The 16263-nt window shown below is 46.4% G+C and overlaps 1 protein-coding gene across 1 annotated transcript; it reads right to left on the bottom strand.

Moving 5' to 3' along the window:
* Positions 1–717: 717 nt before the first annotated feature.
* tmem170b (transmembrane protein 170B) lies at positions 718–13701 on the bottom strand. Its single transcript, XM_040188845.2, has 5 exons — positions 13120–13701; positions 10774–10902; positions 9756–10651; positions 5434–5604; positions 718–3297 (listed from the first exon to the last, which is right to left on the bottom strand). Exons 3-5 carry the CDS (start codon positions 9913–9915, stop codon positions 3167–3169), a joined length of 462 nt encoding a protein of 153 aa, XP_040044779.1. The 5' UTR covers positions 9916–10651; positions 10774–10902; positions 13120–13701; the 3' UTR covers positions 718–3166.
* Positions 13702–16263: the final 2562 nt, after the last annotated feature.

Genomic DNA, 16263 nt, shown 5'->3' with positions numbered 1-16263 from the left:
GGGTGTTCCTATTTTTAGCGAACGAACACGTAAACGTTTATTACTTCAGATAAATATGTAGTTTGCTGGCTGGATGGTTCCCAGTGCAGTTGGCAAATATAGCTACTTTGGGGCGCTGACTTTGTAAAATTTGGAAAGGTTTAGGAGGGTTGTGCTGCTAGTGCTTCCTGAATCAGTAGGGGCTGAATATACAATGTTAGCATGACCGGCTATTGGTTAATGAAACCCAGATAAATACCAATTTGCTTGCTTCTTATAAATTTTGTGCTTTCAGAAGAACAACTGACCTCGTATCGGCTCCGCTCTGCAGTTTCCCTCTCATTGGTTATAAAAAAAATCACCATGCACATTAGCTTCCGTGTTAGAACCAAGAACATCAGCCACCGGCCTTGCCTTCCAGTCATTAAAGGATAAAAAAAGGAATAAACAGGACGATAACAACTCGGCACCTTTGTCCTTTCTAATCTACAGGCATGCTGATTAAATTCCAACGGTTATTCATATCCCTCCTCGCAGCATTATAAACATACAAAACCTGCTCTGCTGAGGTTTGGGTATGTGTACGTGGGAAAAGTCGCCAGGGGAAGAAAAGCAATGAAATGTCAACTCAGATAAGAGAAAATATGTCTGGGTCTGAATTGTGTAGAGTTCAGTCAGGAATTCTCGGGTAAAAAGGGTGATGGGAAAGCCCGACACAAGAACGGACACTCTTGAGCGTTTAATACTGCAAAAGATTTTTAATCCAACTGAGCGTTGAGTATGTACAGAAGGAACAATTTGTACATAAATAGGCAATAGTTATAAATATCAGCGGCTTGGCTGGTAGAAAAATGTAGAAAAAAGAACACGTTGTACATTATCTACAAGTGCCACTTATTATTATTTTTTAACAACATTGTCTCTCGGTGGATTGTTTGTGGAATCCCATTCACACACCGCACTGAGGACGACAGTAGACTAAGGTTGGGTCAGCTACTTTGACCTTAATGAGACAGGATTATTGAGCAGCTGCGAGTCCAGCTGGGGACCAGGAGTTGGTGGGTGTCTCCTCAGATGTTTGCATCACAGGACCTGTGGCGGGAAGGACACAGAAGTCGCCATGGTGAGCGATCCCGTCACCGGAGTTTACCATCCAGTGGTTTGCTGCTGGGTATCAGTCCAGAGGTGCAGCTCATCTGACAACTTCAGTCCAGTCTCTTGTGGTTTCATTGGCAGAAACAAATAAGAAGTGAGCTGCTCCTCTGAACATCTCGCACCCCTTTGGAGACGCTTTAGGGGGAGGGGGGTTCAGCTGAAGAATAGCACAACCCCTCCTCCTTTTCAAGGAAAACTAATTCTATTCACACAACAAATTCAAAAGGACGACACTCGCATGTCTCCTGACAGCAAGTCGGCAGCAGCAACTCACATTTGGTCCCTGAAATTGAGCTAAAACATAAAAAAGAAATAGTGAGGACAATGTGCAGAATGTTCAGTGAATTAAAGAGGGGGGGGGGGGGCAGTGTTTAAGATGTCTTCTCTGTAATGTACCCTTACCAATTTGGAGGAAATTGGTATTGAGAACGTACACAAACAGCAGTGTCATCCATTTTCAAAATAGACAATGGTCTTTCAGGCATTCAGGCTGCCACTTCATTCCTGTGCAATGTCGCCCTCTCGCGCACGGAGCTGGTACTGGCGGCGAGCTGCGTCCGTTGCATAGCTCTTGTGAACATTATTACCTTTTTAGAGCTGCAAAACCACACACCTCGTAGAAACACACACATCATTTTTCTTTGTTCGGTCAAATTTGTGCTGCCAGGTCCCAACGGGTCCGACCAACGTGCAAGCGTCTCTAAAAGTGAATAAAATGAATAAACCGTGGCTGTGAAGTCAATCAGATGACACATGAGGTGATAAATAAAGCTAGAAGGTTCGCTTTGGTGCTTTGGCATCGACTCCTCTCACCCAGCTGCACACAAGAGAATCTGTTGGCCTTTGGAGAGAAATCTATGGGCATTCAGCTTAAATTAAAAACAGTGTTTCTTTCTATTCCCAGTGAAATAACTCAAGCTAATGCATCAACACGGTAAATCACATGGATCACATTCCTTTCGTTGCTTCACCCGTCACCGGTTTCTGGGTATCATGACTGCGGTTACTGCATTAGGTCACATCGGGAGCAGTATCAGTGCTAAAAACAAGGCAGATTCATTTCAGTGCAATATGCAAAGTCAAACTTAAGGAACATGGGTTAATAAACAACACAAAGAAAAGAGGAAGCCAGAGAAAAATCGGCCATCTTGAGCAGCAGAATCTGTCCAACCTTCTCCGGTGGGGGGGCTGCTGTCCACAGGGGAAATTCATAATGCGGCAGACAATGTCCGAATCCCCATAGCTGGATTCCTGCACCACAATATGCACCAAATACAGAATATTTTGTCTGAAAATGTGAGTCTCGAGCAGCAAACCCGACCCCCCTTCCCGTCCTTCTTAAGACCTGAAAAGGAGGAAGCTTATCTTCCGCTAACCAGACCTGAACCACTTCGGAGAGCTCGTCCAGGCTCTAAAGGAATATTCCAACCTTTACTCTCCTTCTCGCTGAGCGTTACAAGAGAAGATTGACAGCACGCTCAGGTGTACACGATCATTGGCCAGCGTCCAGTTAGCTTAGCTTAGCACAAAGACTTGAAGTAGCCCAGATCTGCCTACCAGGATCTATTGGGTACCGAACTCTGTACTGTTCATGGTACAGACCAAATTACATCAGTACCACTGAGTTCCGAGTGTGGACTCCCTTCTTTACACTGATAACTTTCTCCTTCCAGTCAGTGTGCTAAACTAACCCTCTATGTTCATATTTAGCGTACGGACGTAAGAATCTCCGCATCTGGGGAGGAAAGCGTGCAAAGCAAAGGTGCAACAAAAAGCCTTCGAGAGTCAGTGGCCATACAAAGGCATCTGGATGTCCCAGAGAAGGCTGTTGGCACGAAGAAGTGATGCAACTCCGGACCCACCCAAACAAAACATGGCTTTTGAGTCCAGGAGCTGAGGATGACGATGTGTCCGTCTGCCATCGAGCCCCCCTCCTAAAAAGGTCCGGCGCATTTCTCCTCTTCCAATGGCTCCGAGTGGCTCGCGGTCGCCTCCGCGGCGGCGCTGCAGCTCGTCCAGCGGAGGCTCCGCTTCACAGAGTGGCGAGGACGCGTGAGAAGGATATGACGACGGAGAGGGCGGTCTGGCCCACGCCGAACACCAGGGCCTCCAGCGGCGCCATGTCCTTCCCCGCCACGCGGTACACCCCCGCCACCGCCGCGCCTGAGGGAGGAAATGGCACAAGTGGTCAGTCAAAACTCATCTTTCATCTACGAGGAAATCTTGTAGAAGGTCTGGAAGATCATAATGTGACTACTTAGTGTGATTAAATAGGGGAATAGAGTTGTATCAATTCAGAAAAAATGAAATAACGGGAAGAAAAGCTTGAATTTCCCCTTTTCTGCATCACATTTGGACTCGACAGTCTCAGCTAATTATAAATAATGAATCTAAACACTGTTTTGGGAGAATTAAGATCTAGTTTGCTACGATGTTAAACCTGGTCTTAATGCATCAGGGCCGTTCTCCTCCTCACATGGAGGAGCTCATTGCGCCTCATGACGGCATTTCAACGGGTTCTGAGCACATGAGACACTGGTTTAGTGCTGCAGTGGGAAGTATGAGACTAACTAATTGTAGCTCTTAAATTGTACTTATAACGGCTATTATCTATAGCAAGTTGTAGATCGGCTTATTTGATGAAATCGCACTTTCTTGTTCTTCTGGGTTTGGATAAAAAGCGACAGCTAAATGACATGTAACGTAAAGAAACTATCTTCCTGTAAAATATTAGGATATTCTTAAATGACTCATATAGAACACATTCACACATTTATCCAATTATACCCAACAAGCCCAAACCATTCTGTCTCTATGTAAGAGGCCTGACTAGGGAGCTTTACGCGTTGAAGTGTACGCGGATGATGTGGTCATCTTACTCAACCAATCAGATCTCATGTTGTTTGTATCATATAGTTGTTCCCTTTGATGTGAACAATATTTGGCCCGTGCTCTCGAGTGTGCACTGTTTTACTGCCGCAGTTTTGATGGGTTGTTTCGTCGCGCTCTGTTGGAAATAAATGAGGTGTTTACACAAAACAAATAATAACCTGCAGCTGTGGCGTCTCAACGAGGTTATTCAACTAGTAGGACGGCACAGAAGGTCCAGGCCGGAAATGCACGCCACTGGCTGAAGGACGTTCGAGCCTGAGAGGTGTGGACCAGTCCATGTATCAACATCTCAAGGAGGATATTAATGTACCGAAACATCCTTAATCGCTTCGCTGCCACAAATAGCGGCAAAAATCCATCTCCTTCTCTGTCATAACTCTGAACCGAGACAGAGAATGACATTAGATTGATTGTGACTTACCCAGGAAACGATCATCTCCAATGTCCATCACAAAAGGATCTGAATAATGAATCAGTTCACACCCACACAGTCCCGTCTCAACTGATTCCTCCAATCTCAAGTGATACGTAGCATTTGAAACAAAGCGCGCGGGGGCTTTGCCGGTCGACGCTTGTCTCTCTAACGCCTCGTAACCTTTGCTGTCCTTCTGCTCGGCTCCGCCTCGCTTTGACTTTAAAGTGGGGACTGACGGTCACAGTCCATCCTCTGCTCACCCTGATTGCTGCACATTAATAATAAAGCAGCCTGCTATTTTAGGGGGGGGGGGCATCTCGCATCTGCGACGGGGAGTGATTCCTTCAGCTGGGCTCGGATGGATTCAGGTCTATTTAACCACACGGTGAGTTGAGGATAATAATGGACGACTCAGGGCTTAAGTAACATCTGGTGCATCTGGTAACAGGAAGATAAACAAACACAAACAAAAAGGGGAACAGAAAGCAGGTAGCTGGAAGACGCAGGGCGCCATCGGCATGGAACCATTTTCTTATGAACTAGCCTTAAGCTACGTGTTTATGAGGCCACATGCTGCAGTGATCTTCACAGCGTGAATAGTGCTCGCCACCATGACCAGTAAACTGAGCCGCTGGAGGGCCCCTTTGAGGCCCCTGTCATCCGTTCACATGGTGATTGAGTGGTGCATTAAGTATTAACAGGGAACTCATTCAATTACTGCAAACTCATTTGTCGGCGCCACTGGGGGTCTGAATTAGCAGTTCAGCCACTGCAGGTTTCGTGTTGGCAGCAGTTCCTAAACATTTCCCAGCCCTTAATTTATGTTAACAGTTTCTAGTAGTAGTATCGCAGCGAGCCAAAAGCAATGAGACATTTGATACGTGAGGAAAAGAGGAATGTAAACAATAAAAGAGGAGTCGGAAGTCAACTGCCGTCCGTCAAAAAAACAAAGAATACTTCATGAAAAGTGTGTAGCAACGAAGTTGACTCACTGGTGATGACGCCGCCGGAGAGCGAGGCCAGGAACCCGGCGCTGACCAGCACCAGGGTGATGAGGCGGCCCCTCTTGTGGCGCTGCAGCATGACCAACATGAGCAGCCCCGCCGCCCCGTGGAGGAAGAGCGAGGAGAAGAGACACCACAGGAACACCCAGTACCACATCTCTGACGGGGACAAAGCACATCGGATACCACGTGAAAAAGACTGAACTATGTCACCGTTTGGTCGCGTGTTGACACTTTTATAAATGCCGAAATGAATCCCAGAGGTGGAATGCTATGCTATGCTAAGTTCATCACGCGACCGCTATACTTAAAAAGGCAAAATTCTATTGCCTCCACATGGCTCTTAACATGGCGACGGCTAAGTCGGATAACAGCGCAAGAAACAAAAGTTGCCGACAATCTATTATCTCTAAATAGAAAACCATTGTTTCATTAAATACATTTGCACTGAATGTTGTACAATATTATTTTCATTTTATGGTACTTTGTAATTCATTGGATCGAGGCGACCAAAATGCCAAGCCCTTGCTGGTGAACGGGAGAGCGTAATCAAAGATGACCTGCATTTTCATTACGGGAAATGCAGGATCCAGGATGTGCAGAGCGCGGTCCACACCGGGGACCAGGAATCAGGACGACTCAGCTTCCGACGCCCAGATGGTGAGCAGATCTTAATGTAATCCATCTCTCATGAGTCCCTCGACTACATGGTGAAATGCTACATCACTGCCGCGAGCCTTTAGGTAGAGATGGTGTGAGAATCATTGATCCCTACAGATTTCCATTATAGTGAGAAATAGGATAAAAATTCCTCCCTGCATAAGGAAAGAAAAATAAAATGTCCCTGTCGTGCTAATTCACAGATTTTTTACAGATTTACACGAACAGACAACATTGAAGAGCCCGTTGTCGAGGAGGTGGCCGTCCTCGGCAATGGACCGGAGGTTGCGATGTACGTATGTAACCGAACTGCTGGTCTAGCAGTAAACAACAGTAACAACCGCTCACAGCTGAACAACTCGGTCAGCTGCAAAACTAAAAGATGCTGATTTTGTTCAACGCCCAAACGGCCAACAGTCATTCGTGCAGCAAACAGAAGAGCATCTCTGTCATGTCTTAATAACAGATTTCAACAAATGGACCACATCTTCATAGAAGCCGGACCAAAATCAGAGGTCGGTCTCCCTCCTCTCTTACACAGCGGCTCTACATAAAGAAACCAGCATTATTCCAGAAGAAGAGGGCGCCGACAAGAGGATGAAGGTCGAAAGAAAAAGCCAGGCAGGACTGTGTTTGGAAGGTATCAACAAGTTCCTCCGGCCCAGAGGGGGCTCATCAGAACATCCATCCGCCCCACTCGCTCCACAGTCGACCGAGCGCCTACATCTACATATTGATCTGTCAGCGGGCGGAGAGGGACGCGAGCCGGCCAGCGACACAGCGGCTCTTTGTCCGCCGGCTCGCCCCCCGCCGCTGCATCGTCGCTGTCTCCCCCCGCACGAGCAGGAGAAGGGGGAGGGGTACGCCAGGAGTCAGTACCACGGGCTCGTCCTCTCACCCACCAATCCACCGATTGAGCAGAATTAAAAATGAGCTATACACAGTTTGCTAGAATCTGGTTTCACCACAAATAGGAAAGAGAAAAGAACCCAGGATCCCAGGACGGGACATCTGTCGGCCCACTTAAGCCTGAACGGATTAACACAACGCGCAGCACGGGGCCACGCGGGGCCACAGGAGTAATGTGATCAAGATCTAAATGAACAAGGAAAATACATGTGTCATTATTTACTCCAGCGGACAGAAACCATTGTTGGCAGGTCCTCTTTGTCACACAAATCATTTCCGGGGACGGTGGTCACAGCTCAGAGGAAGAAGCGCCAGACTCAAGTTCTGTGTCACGTTTAGAGGTAAAAAACAGTCAGAACACGGCGTTGACTTCTGCTAATCCGCAACTACAGGCCGAGGTCCGCGCGGCAGCTTTAGAACGCGCCTGTCAACAGTGAAGCATGAAAGAACACTAGTTAAGCTGGGGATCAGGGTTTCTCCGTAGCCTGGTAGGAGGTCAGGGAACCAGCAGAACCAGTGTGAGTTCTCCATTTTGGACCTCCCTTAAAAAAGCAGTGAGTTTATTTTTTGCCCTTTTAATTGTTTTATTTGCTCTTGCTATTTGTTTTTATTTTATTTTCTCTAAGAACAGCCCTTTGCGGGTACGTTTTAGGATGGTGATATATAAATATAAAAAGCTTATTATTACATCATTATAATTTGAAAGGCATTTCCTACTTTGTGCTGCAGGATGATTGACCACATTTATTTACATTAGTGGCATTAAGAATCTCCTGCCGACCTTCAATTTTCTCTCATGCCAATTTTCAATGAATAAATAAATAAAAAGTTGGTCGGAGTGGAACGAGATGTAAACAGTTCAAATGAAATAACAGGAAACTAAATACTTGGGAGTTACAGTACGTTTCTTCTTCTACCCGCACCTTGAAAAAGGATGATTAAAAAGAATCTCCATCTGACATTCAAAGCATCAGCATCAAACCACTATGAGGTTTCGCCCTCAGATAGAAACTGCTCGCCATAGTTTGCGCTGTTTCCCGCTGGAAGCGCTGTTGTCATGTAGGCCGTAGAGCTTCATCTCCCTGTTATCTGTGTAGATAAAGTCTTCATAATGCGGGTAGACCGACTCTTTAAAGCTGAGCCAATCAAATCACAGAAGCAAACTATGTTCCTTTTATGCTGAAGTGAAACTGCTGCTGCACACAAACCATGAACAGGAAACTCATTTGTTTAAGCTGCTCCACCCGGGGGCCATGAAGACCGGGCCAACGGGGCCACGTTCATCAAAAGTTTTCATATGCTTCTGAAATGTATCGCTCTGGCACACTCTGTCCCCTTTGACCTTCTCGGGAGGTCTTTCTTCCCCTGGCAGGTGAACCCCAAGGGGTTTGGTGGGTGGGTCACTAAAGTCGTGGCTCCTGGCAGCCTTTTCTGCACTTGCTGCTGCTGCGTCGCTTTCGCAAACCCCTACATGCGCCGCAGCTTCCTGCTGAGTCAGCACCATCAACAACCTTCTCCTTTTTCTTTCTTATCTCGCTCTTGGCTTGATGTGTTCCTCAATGTCCGCTGCATTTCATGAGCTGGGTCCGTGCCCACTCGGCTGTGCCCCTGCAGGGAGGAATTCAGGAACACAGCAGTAATCTTGTGTTTACGTGTGGCAGGGCGGCCCTGTTCTTCCTGTGTACATCGCCCTGCATACGTTAAACAGACAAAATGAAATGTCCTCGCAAGAGGAAGTTTGGCCCTGCCTGGGGAGGATGAGATAAAATACGCCCACACGGCTTTTCTTATTCTTACTGTCTTGTTTTTTGTATTACATGGACCGTGTGTTTCGAATCGCAGATCGTCTCCCTTGAGGCGAATTGTCACGTCTCCCCATCATCACCTGAGTAGCAACAAGGTGAATCGTGCATATGAAATAAACTCACAAGTGGTGAGAAACAAAAAAAGAGCTCTTTTGAGCTCCATCAGCCCACCGTGATGCTCCAACCCCATACAGCTCATTAATACCCCTACACGCAGCTCATTAATACACATGCATGCAGAACATTAATACCCCCACATGTAGCTTATTAATACACATGCATGCAGCACATTAATACACATGCATGCAGGTTATTAATGCCCCTACATGCAGCTCATTAATACCCCCACATGTAGCACATTAATACCCCCACATGTAGCACATTAATACACATGCATGCATCTCATTAATACCCCTTCATGCAGCTCATTAATACCCCTACATGTAGCTTATTAATACACATGCATGCAGCTCACTAATACACATGCATGCAGCACGTTAATACCCCTACATGCAGCGCACTAATACACATGCATGCAGTAAAGTTGGGCCCTGCTGATCAAAAAGCACATCGACTCAGAAACAACGTGGATGGGAAGTCTCGACCAGCCGGTGCCCCAGACGGATTGCCCGGTGGAGCTGCGGATGCTGCCTCTAATTGCCCCTTGATTACTGGACCGCAAGACAAAGGGCGGGGGAGAAGCAGGGCATGGTCGGGGGGGGGGGGGGGGGCGGTCACTTCATTCTACTACACGCATTCAAGCAGCCGGAACGTTAATTAACCGTTTCAACGCGTGTTTGTTGTGGCACTGCAGCACCACACACAAAGCTGCGCCCCCCACTGAGCACAACACGTGAAAACATCCCACCTTTACGTTTATTCTCCTTTAAAATGGACGCGCGAGCACTGACGGCGTGGCAGCCGGGCGGCGCATACCTGTGAAGTGCTGCAGCGTCGTGCCCTGCACCCAAAGGCTCAGCACCTGCTGCACCGACAGATTGACGGAATAATCCCTGCTGGTTGTCATGTTCCTGCCGCCGCCCGGGTTCGCCCCCCCCTTTGTCGAATAGCTGTGCTTGGCTTTAGACGAAGGCATGGAGGAGACCGGGGTGGCACGGGACGTGAAGCGGCTCTCCCCCCGGCGCGGCTCGCCTCTACCGGTGCCTCTGCTTCGGCTTGACGTCCGTCTCCGCGTCGGGAAGGGAAGCGCCGCTGGCTGCTCGGTTCATCCTCGCTGGTGTCGCTGGCGGCCGCGCGGAGGCCATGACGGGGATGGCAGCGGGAGCGCAGGCGGGCTGACGCGCGGTCGGCTCGTCCCACATCGGCCGGCCCGGCTACATAACCCTTAAAGGGGCAGTCTGCTCCGGGGCGGCGGGGGGGCGGGGGGGCTGTCGCCTGCGTTGAGACATCTCCGGCGCTCTGACGTCGCTCCGTCGATGGGGAACAAAAGGAGAAGGGAAATATTACGCAGCGACGTGATCACATCACTGCACATGGGATGCAATTAGGCGGTAAATGTAACGCATAAGTGCGCGCGCGGGTGTGACGTGTGGAATGGCATCGTTACAAAGGAGAGACAGTTGACCAGGTAACCAGGTTGCTAAGCGACTGGAAATAACTTCTCTGTTTTTGCCTTAGTGGGCCAACTCGAAGAAATATATATAGATAATCTATTAAATCTGGTGCCGTTTGATTTGTTGTTGAAAGAAAGGTCTACATCAATATCAAATGAAGTGTGGTGCCAGCTCGAAGGTCACAACCGGGGCGTTGCCCATGACGACAGAGGGATGCAGGAGCTCTCCGTGGTGCTGATTGGTTCACCCCCAAAACGCCTGATACAATAAAAAATAAAAAAAAATGGTAGGATGGATGAAAGAGAGGCACAAATGAGCGGTGATGCTGAGTGGCAGGTTTTGGATAAACGAAAAAAAAATATATCCAGACCACGACTTACCAAATGGAAGTATGAACAATTGTGAAATGCATCCGGATGTTTCAAAGACGAGGTGGACTACACTGTAGAGCTAAGAGAGCACATACCTCAGGACTAGAATCAAATCGCCCAGTAGGACTAAGACAGAATCTGTGAAGAGATGAGTGCTATTTTTAATAGTGTGAAGCTTTGCAACTGTCCAACATATTTTTGTCACCGTGCAAGAGAGTCAGAAAAGAAATGAAACGCTGGATGTGGGGAGGCAGTGACACTAAATGTCCTGGCACATATTTCTCTGAGGAGTGCAGTATTTTAAGACGTGTCCCAGTTCAGAGGTCCAGAGGCCGAGGCAACGTCTGACATTTGACATCTTGGCGTCGTACATGCAAAAGGTTAACAGAGAGGATTTTAATGAGCTGTTGGATCATGAATGAATTCATGTACGCTTGCATCTCACTACAAGGTCAGCTATTGAGACAAATACATCTGTTTAGTAATGCAGTGTTTCAATAAGCCGCAAAAAGGTTACAGATTACTACCCCGGGATAAAACCGCCAGAAAGAATTGAACTTTCTCCCTGAATCATCCCCCTGATCACAACCTTTTTCCAATATCCTCTTTCATCACTACCAGACCGAGTGTTCTGAGGAAAAAGTTCAGGCCAAGCGTAGGAGGAAGAAAAAGAACATTTCCCTTCAAACTTCCTTCAAACAACGCTTTAAGGTGTTGTTATCCAGCATCTCTCATTGTCAGGAACCAGGAACAATTCTTGCCAAAATATGTCAGACATACAGGGAATTTGACATCAGCGTTCCCTTGTTGTATGCACCACTCCAAAGACAGCAGGTAGCCTGAGCATCACTCAGCACAAAGAAGCAAATACAGAGCACTGGACCGTAAGTCCTGCATTGTATCTCAAAGTTGTGGCGTGGATTTAAGTGGAGGCGTGGATGTCTCACAACAAACGGGAAGACAGATGTTCCTCCTCACCCTGCGGTTCACGCAGAACTTCTCCCCTCTAGACGGGAAACCACCAGAAAAGACGACTCACTGAAGCCGCTGTTTAGTTTGCAAAATAAATAGCAACTATTGTTTCCTGTAAAGCAACAACTTCTTTGAACACGTTTGACCTCTGTGAAGTTGTTTAGGTAAGTTTTACCTTTGTGTGTTCTCATGAGTCCTTCCATTTTGTTTTAAAATGGTTTGATCAGAGTAAGCCAACAGTCAATTCTGTAAAGAACATCCATTAAAGCCTGCGTCGTGATGCCAACTTGCTGTCTGTGTCCCACAGTGCCCATCTGATCACAAAAAAACGTACCTCTAAAAGTGTGATAGCGATATGAAATTAGAAAATTCTGGCATTTAAGAGTAGAAATATGTAACACGACTGTCTTCAAACAACAGATTAAACTTAGTTGAAGTGATGTTAAGGAGTAAAAACTATTTTTTTAATTATTATTTTTTTCATCTCAACGTTGCTTGATCTGTCTTTCAATTATCACACATGACCTTCATTAGTATATATATGTATATATATATGTATATACATATATATACAAGTGTAGCGTGAAGGGGGAAAATAGACCATTGTAACCTTTTGTTTTGTCTCCTGCAAAGGAAGGACTGTGACTTGGACTAAATAACAGGGAGCTGGTCTTGTATTTATATCCTGCTACCTCCTATTTATGGTGGGAATCCTCTTCTTCTTCTTCTTTTTTCTATTCTCATTTCTGTATTTTCATTTTCATTTCAAATTTTAGCTTTCAGCATTCCAATGCATTTTCAGCAGGAAATGTATTTTCTAGTTACCATTTTCTTCTGTACAACAATGATGTATATTTGCATCCCAAGATAAAGCGGAAGCCCGACAGCCCCTCTGAACTATTAATTGTGAATTTCACCAACGGGGGTAAAATGAATTTCTCAGAGGGGAAGTTGTGTTGCGGAGGGTCGGCAGGGTGAAATGGACCATGTTGACTGTGTTGATGGAGGCGGAGCTACTGGAGGGGGAATAACGGAGCGGACACGTCAATGGTCATGGCAGTGACTTTAACTCCCCCAGAGCACCGCTGTCTCTTTGGATTGATCTCAACTGTGAGGGTGCATGCGTCTGAGAACAATGGATGCATTCACTTTAATTGTACTTGTCAGCTAAGAACCACAAATACATGCTCAGAAAGGTTTGGGTTTTTTGGCCCTCATCTCCAAGAGAAGTTATTAACATATAAAATGCAGTCTGTATCATGTGCAGATGTAATGACTGGATGCTAACATGAAGAGAATAGGGTTAAACAAAATAAATCATGCTTGGTTTTTAAAGTCACATAAATAACTTGGAGATAGAATCCCAAATGAAAAACAGCTCACTTGGACGATTCCCCCGGTTGGCCACAAGGTGGATTCCTCCTCCCATGTTTCCAACTTCTGCTTGCCGGTCGTCTTCCACAGCAGTGGAGACTTTTCTTCTCCACAAAAAAACGACATACCCGAGGTTTAGAAGGTGATTAAAGTGACAATGTATGACTTCTTCCACCATGGCTTTGTGAAAAATGTTGGTATTTGACTCTTGAGTCACTGCCACGGTTATTATCTCCATGTGTCACCAGGCAAAGGCTCCACCACATCTGAACTGTCAGCCTCTGCTTTTGAAAATCTTCAAATCCCCCTTTTCCTGTGACGGGACCTTGACAAACGTCTTTGTCTCAAATGGGGATTTTTCTTCTTGGGAGTGGGGACGGGGAGCAATACGAGACGTCACCGTATCCAGATCCATGCCGGCATTGTCCTCGCCCACAGAGGTTCTGGGCAGACCTGCAGCGTTCTGGACCCATTATCTGAAGGCTCTTTTTGATCCGGCGTGTACATTGAGCCTTTTGTGTCCATTGTTGACTCGTCGTAACTGGATCTGCGAGGTGATATATCTATTCATCTGCGGGTGTTGTGTGTTGTGGTCTTTTTGTGGTCTCCCCCCCTCCTCCCCCGGGCAGATGGCCTTGAATCAGGTGAGTCACCAGCAAAGCCCCTTCGTCTGGCTAACATCCCTGCCACAGTGAGGACACTAACCGGAACCAAGCGGCCGTGTGGTGACTCAAGGCATTAAGGCTGCAGCCTTAAGGTTGCACAAGGAGAGTTCCCTTCCAGCCGTCTCGTCTTTTCTATTGGTAGAAATAAAGAAAAAAAAAGACTTTTTTCAGAGGGCATTTGGGTTTAAAACCACAAAACCACCAAGAAAAAGAATCCCAGAAAAAGAAAACAAAATTGTTAGAAAAAGAAGGAGAACAGCATTTATTGAAAATACAAACCTTCTTACACCACAATTGTTTAGTTTCTGGAATAAAACTTCTGCAGGTTTTATACTCAGGCAGTCTAACACTGCATCCCTGCATACACATTTAAAAACTGATGCAGGAGGAACACATCATATATTACGTCCATAAGTAAACCTTTTAACAGAAGCTGTGTTATCTCACAGCTCAAACTTGTGACAGGATGAAGTAACCAGGAGCCGGTGACAAGGGATCTTAGACGGATGTCTGTTCATTTGTCTTGATGACACCATAAACCTGAGATTTAGCAGTCTAGTTTGGGGAATGTGGGAGGGAGTTTTTCATGTTTACTGGTGTTTCCTTACGGTCTTATATCATAGGAATAACATGCATGAGTTTTGCACGTGGGCACAGTTTCCCTCCAAAAGGTGTTGAGTGAGAAATTCTGACCATTTCTGTTTCCTCCGCACGACTCACAACATGAAGGCCGAGCCGGCGGCTTGCAGCCAACGGCCAACAGCTGAATGAGAGCAGTGCAGAGCAGCAGACGTGAGCTCAGCACTCACATGCGCTCACATGCACTCACATGCACTCACATGCGCTCACATGCACTCACATGCACTCACATGCGCTCACATGCACTTACATGCGCTCACATGCACTTACATGCACTTACATGCGCTCACATGCACTCACATGCACTTACATGCACTCACATGCACTCACATGCACGGCAGCTATGTCAACAAAGCCCAAGAAACTAAGATAACAACCCTCATAGAGGAGTGACTTCATCCTCTGCTCAGGTAGACGTTACTCCACTATATCGTAAGAAAGATAATAGTTGTTTGCTACTATATTGTTGCTCTGTGTCAAACTTGGCACCAATGAGGGGATCGTTTTAGAGCCGAGGTTAACAATTCCTTGAGATCCCTGTCATTTTTAAGGTCATTGACATTTTTAAATCCGTGTCACTGAAAAATTCAACCAGTGTTCCAGTGTTTTGGGGGAAAATATTTAGGTTTTTTTTGCATCATGGGCCCATTCAACAACACGCGCACTGGCACCACCAACTGCAACAATAGCTCAAATGATATTGTTCAGTGCAGTGGGAAACTAGTCAGGAGTCAAACCGGGTTCACGAGGGGCCGGCACGCTGACTCCCTTTCATAGTGAGGAAGAGAAGTTCCCAGGGACCCTTTGATGCCTCTCTGGAGGCAGGTGTTCACAATCGCAGTTCAAACAGCGGCTGTGTTTGAAGTGGCACGAGTTCTACCGAGCGAGCCGATGAAGGTTTGATCCTCTTTTGGCTTCACCTGAGAGGTTTGACCACAACTAACGGCTGCACCTGCATCGCACAGAACCCGCCCCCAGGCCGTCTTCATCTCTCACATCCACATTCAGCGTCAAGGGGAAAACTCCCGGCCTCTCGCACATTTCGGTTCTGCTATTTGGAACTCATTTCGTCAACAAGAAACACCCACCTTCAGGAAATTGTTGTTTTCAGCTGCTTTTGTTTCCTGGGAAATGAAGACAAATGACCACATAATGACACAAATGATTACTAGTAATTTGGGTAGTAAAACTCAGGGTTATGTCATTAGAGTGATCTCTTTTCTTTGATGGCTCATATCAATGTATTGCTTCAGGGGAAGTAACTCCGATGAAAGACTAGTTTCCTGGGAAGTGTTTAGCCACCGCTGGAGATCCGAGCAGCGTGGGTGAGTCGGGTCGGAGAGGACGAGCGGCTGCATGCCGCTGCACGTGGGCGGAACAGGTCTCTCATTGAAAGAAACCTCTCCTCGGGGCAACACATTTTCTGTTTCCTTTATTTCCACACCAGTTATTCATTGCTGTGTAATTTACTTGTCTTCATTAACAACTTCTCAATTTTTTTTATTTTAAGTTTTTTATTGCACCAGCTTGTGGTGGCAAAGAGAGTAAAAGTGCAAACAAGCAACAGAACCAACTTTAACAATGGCCCAAACGCTTTTAACCTTTAAATACAGAAAAACTGCTCATTTAAATCGAATACTCACAAAACACTACGAGTAAGCTACAGCCTGCCTTGATAGAATTGGGTGTTAGCTTAAAATCATTTGCTAGTCAGATCTAAACCAATACTTCAACCTCACGGTGGCTCGTGAGGAAACCAGAGTCAGTGGGAATCGGACACAATAAAGCAGCAAAATCAGGTACAAAAATCTCGTAGCGATCCATCCAGTAGATGTTGAGACATTCTGGT

This window comes from Gasterosteus aculeatus, chromosome 10, assembly GCF_964276395.1.
Source record: "Gasterosteus aculeatus chromosome 10, fGasAcu3.hap1.1, whole genome shotgun sequence".
In the NCBI taxonomy this organism is placed as follows: Eukaryota; Metazoa; Chordata; class Actinopteri; order Perciformes; family Gasterosteidae; genus Gasterosteus; species Gasterosteus aculeatus.
This window is presented reverse-complemented; position numbering and strand designations above follow the sequence as displayed.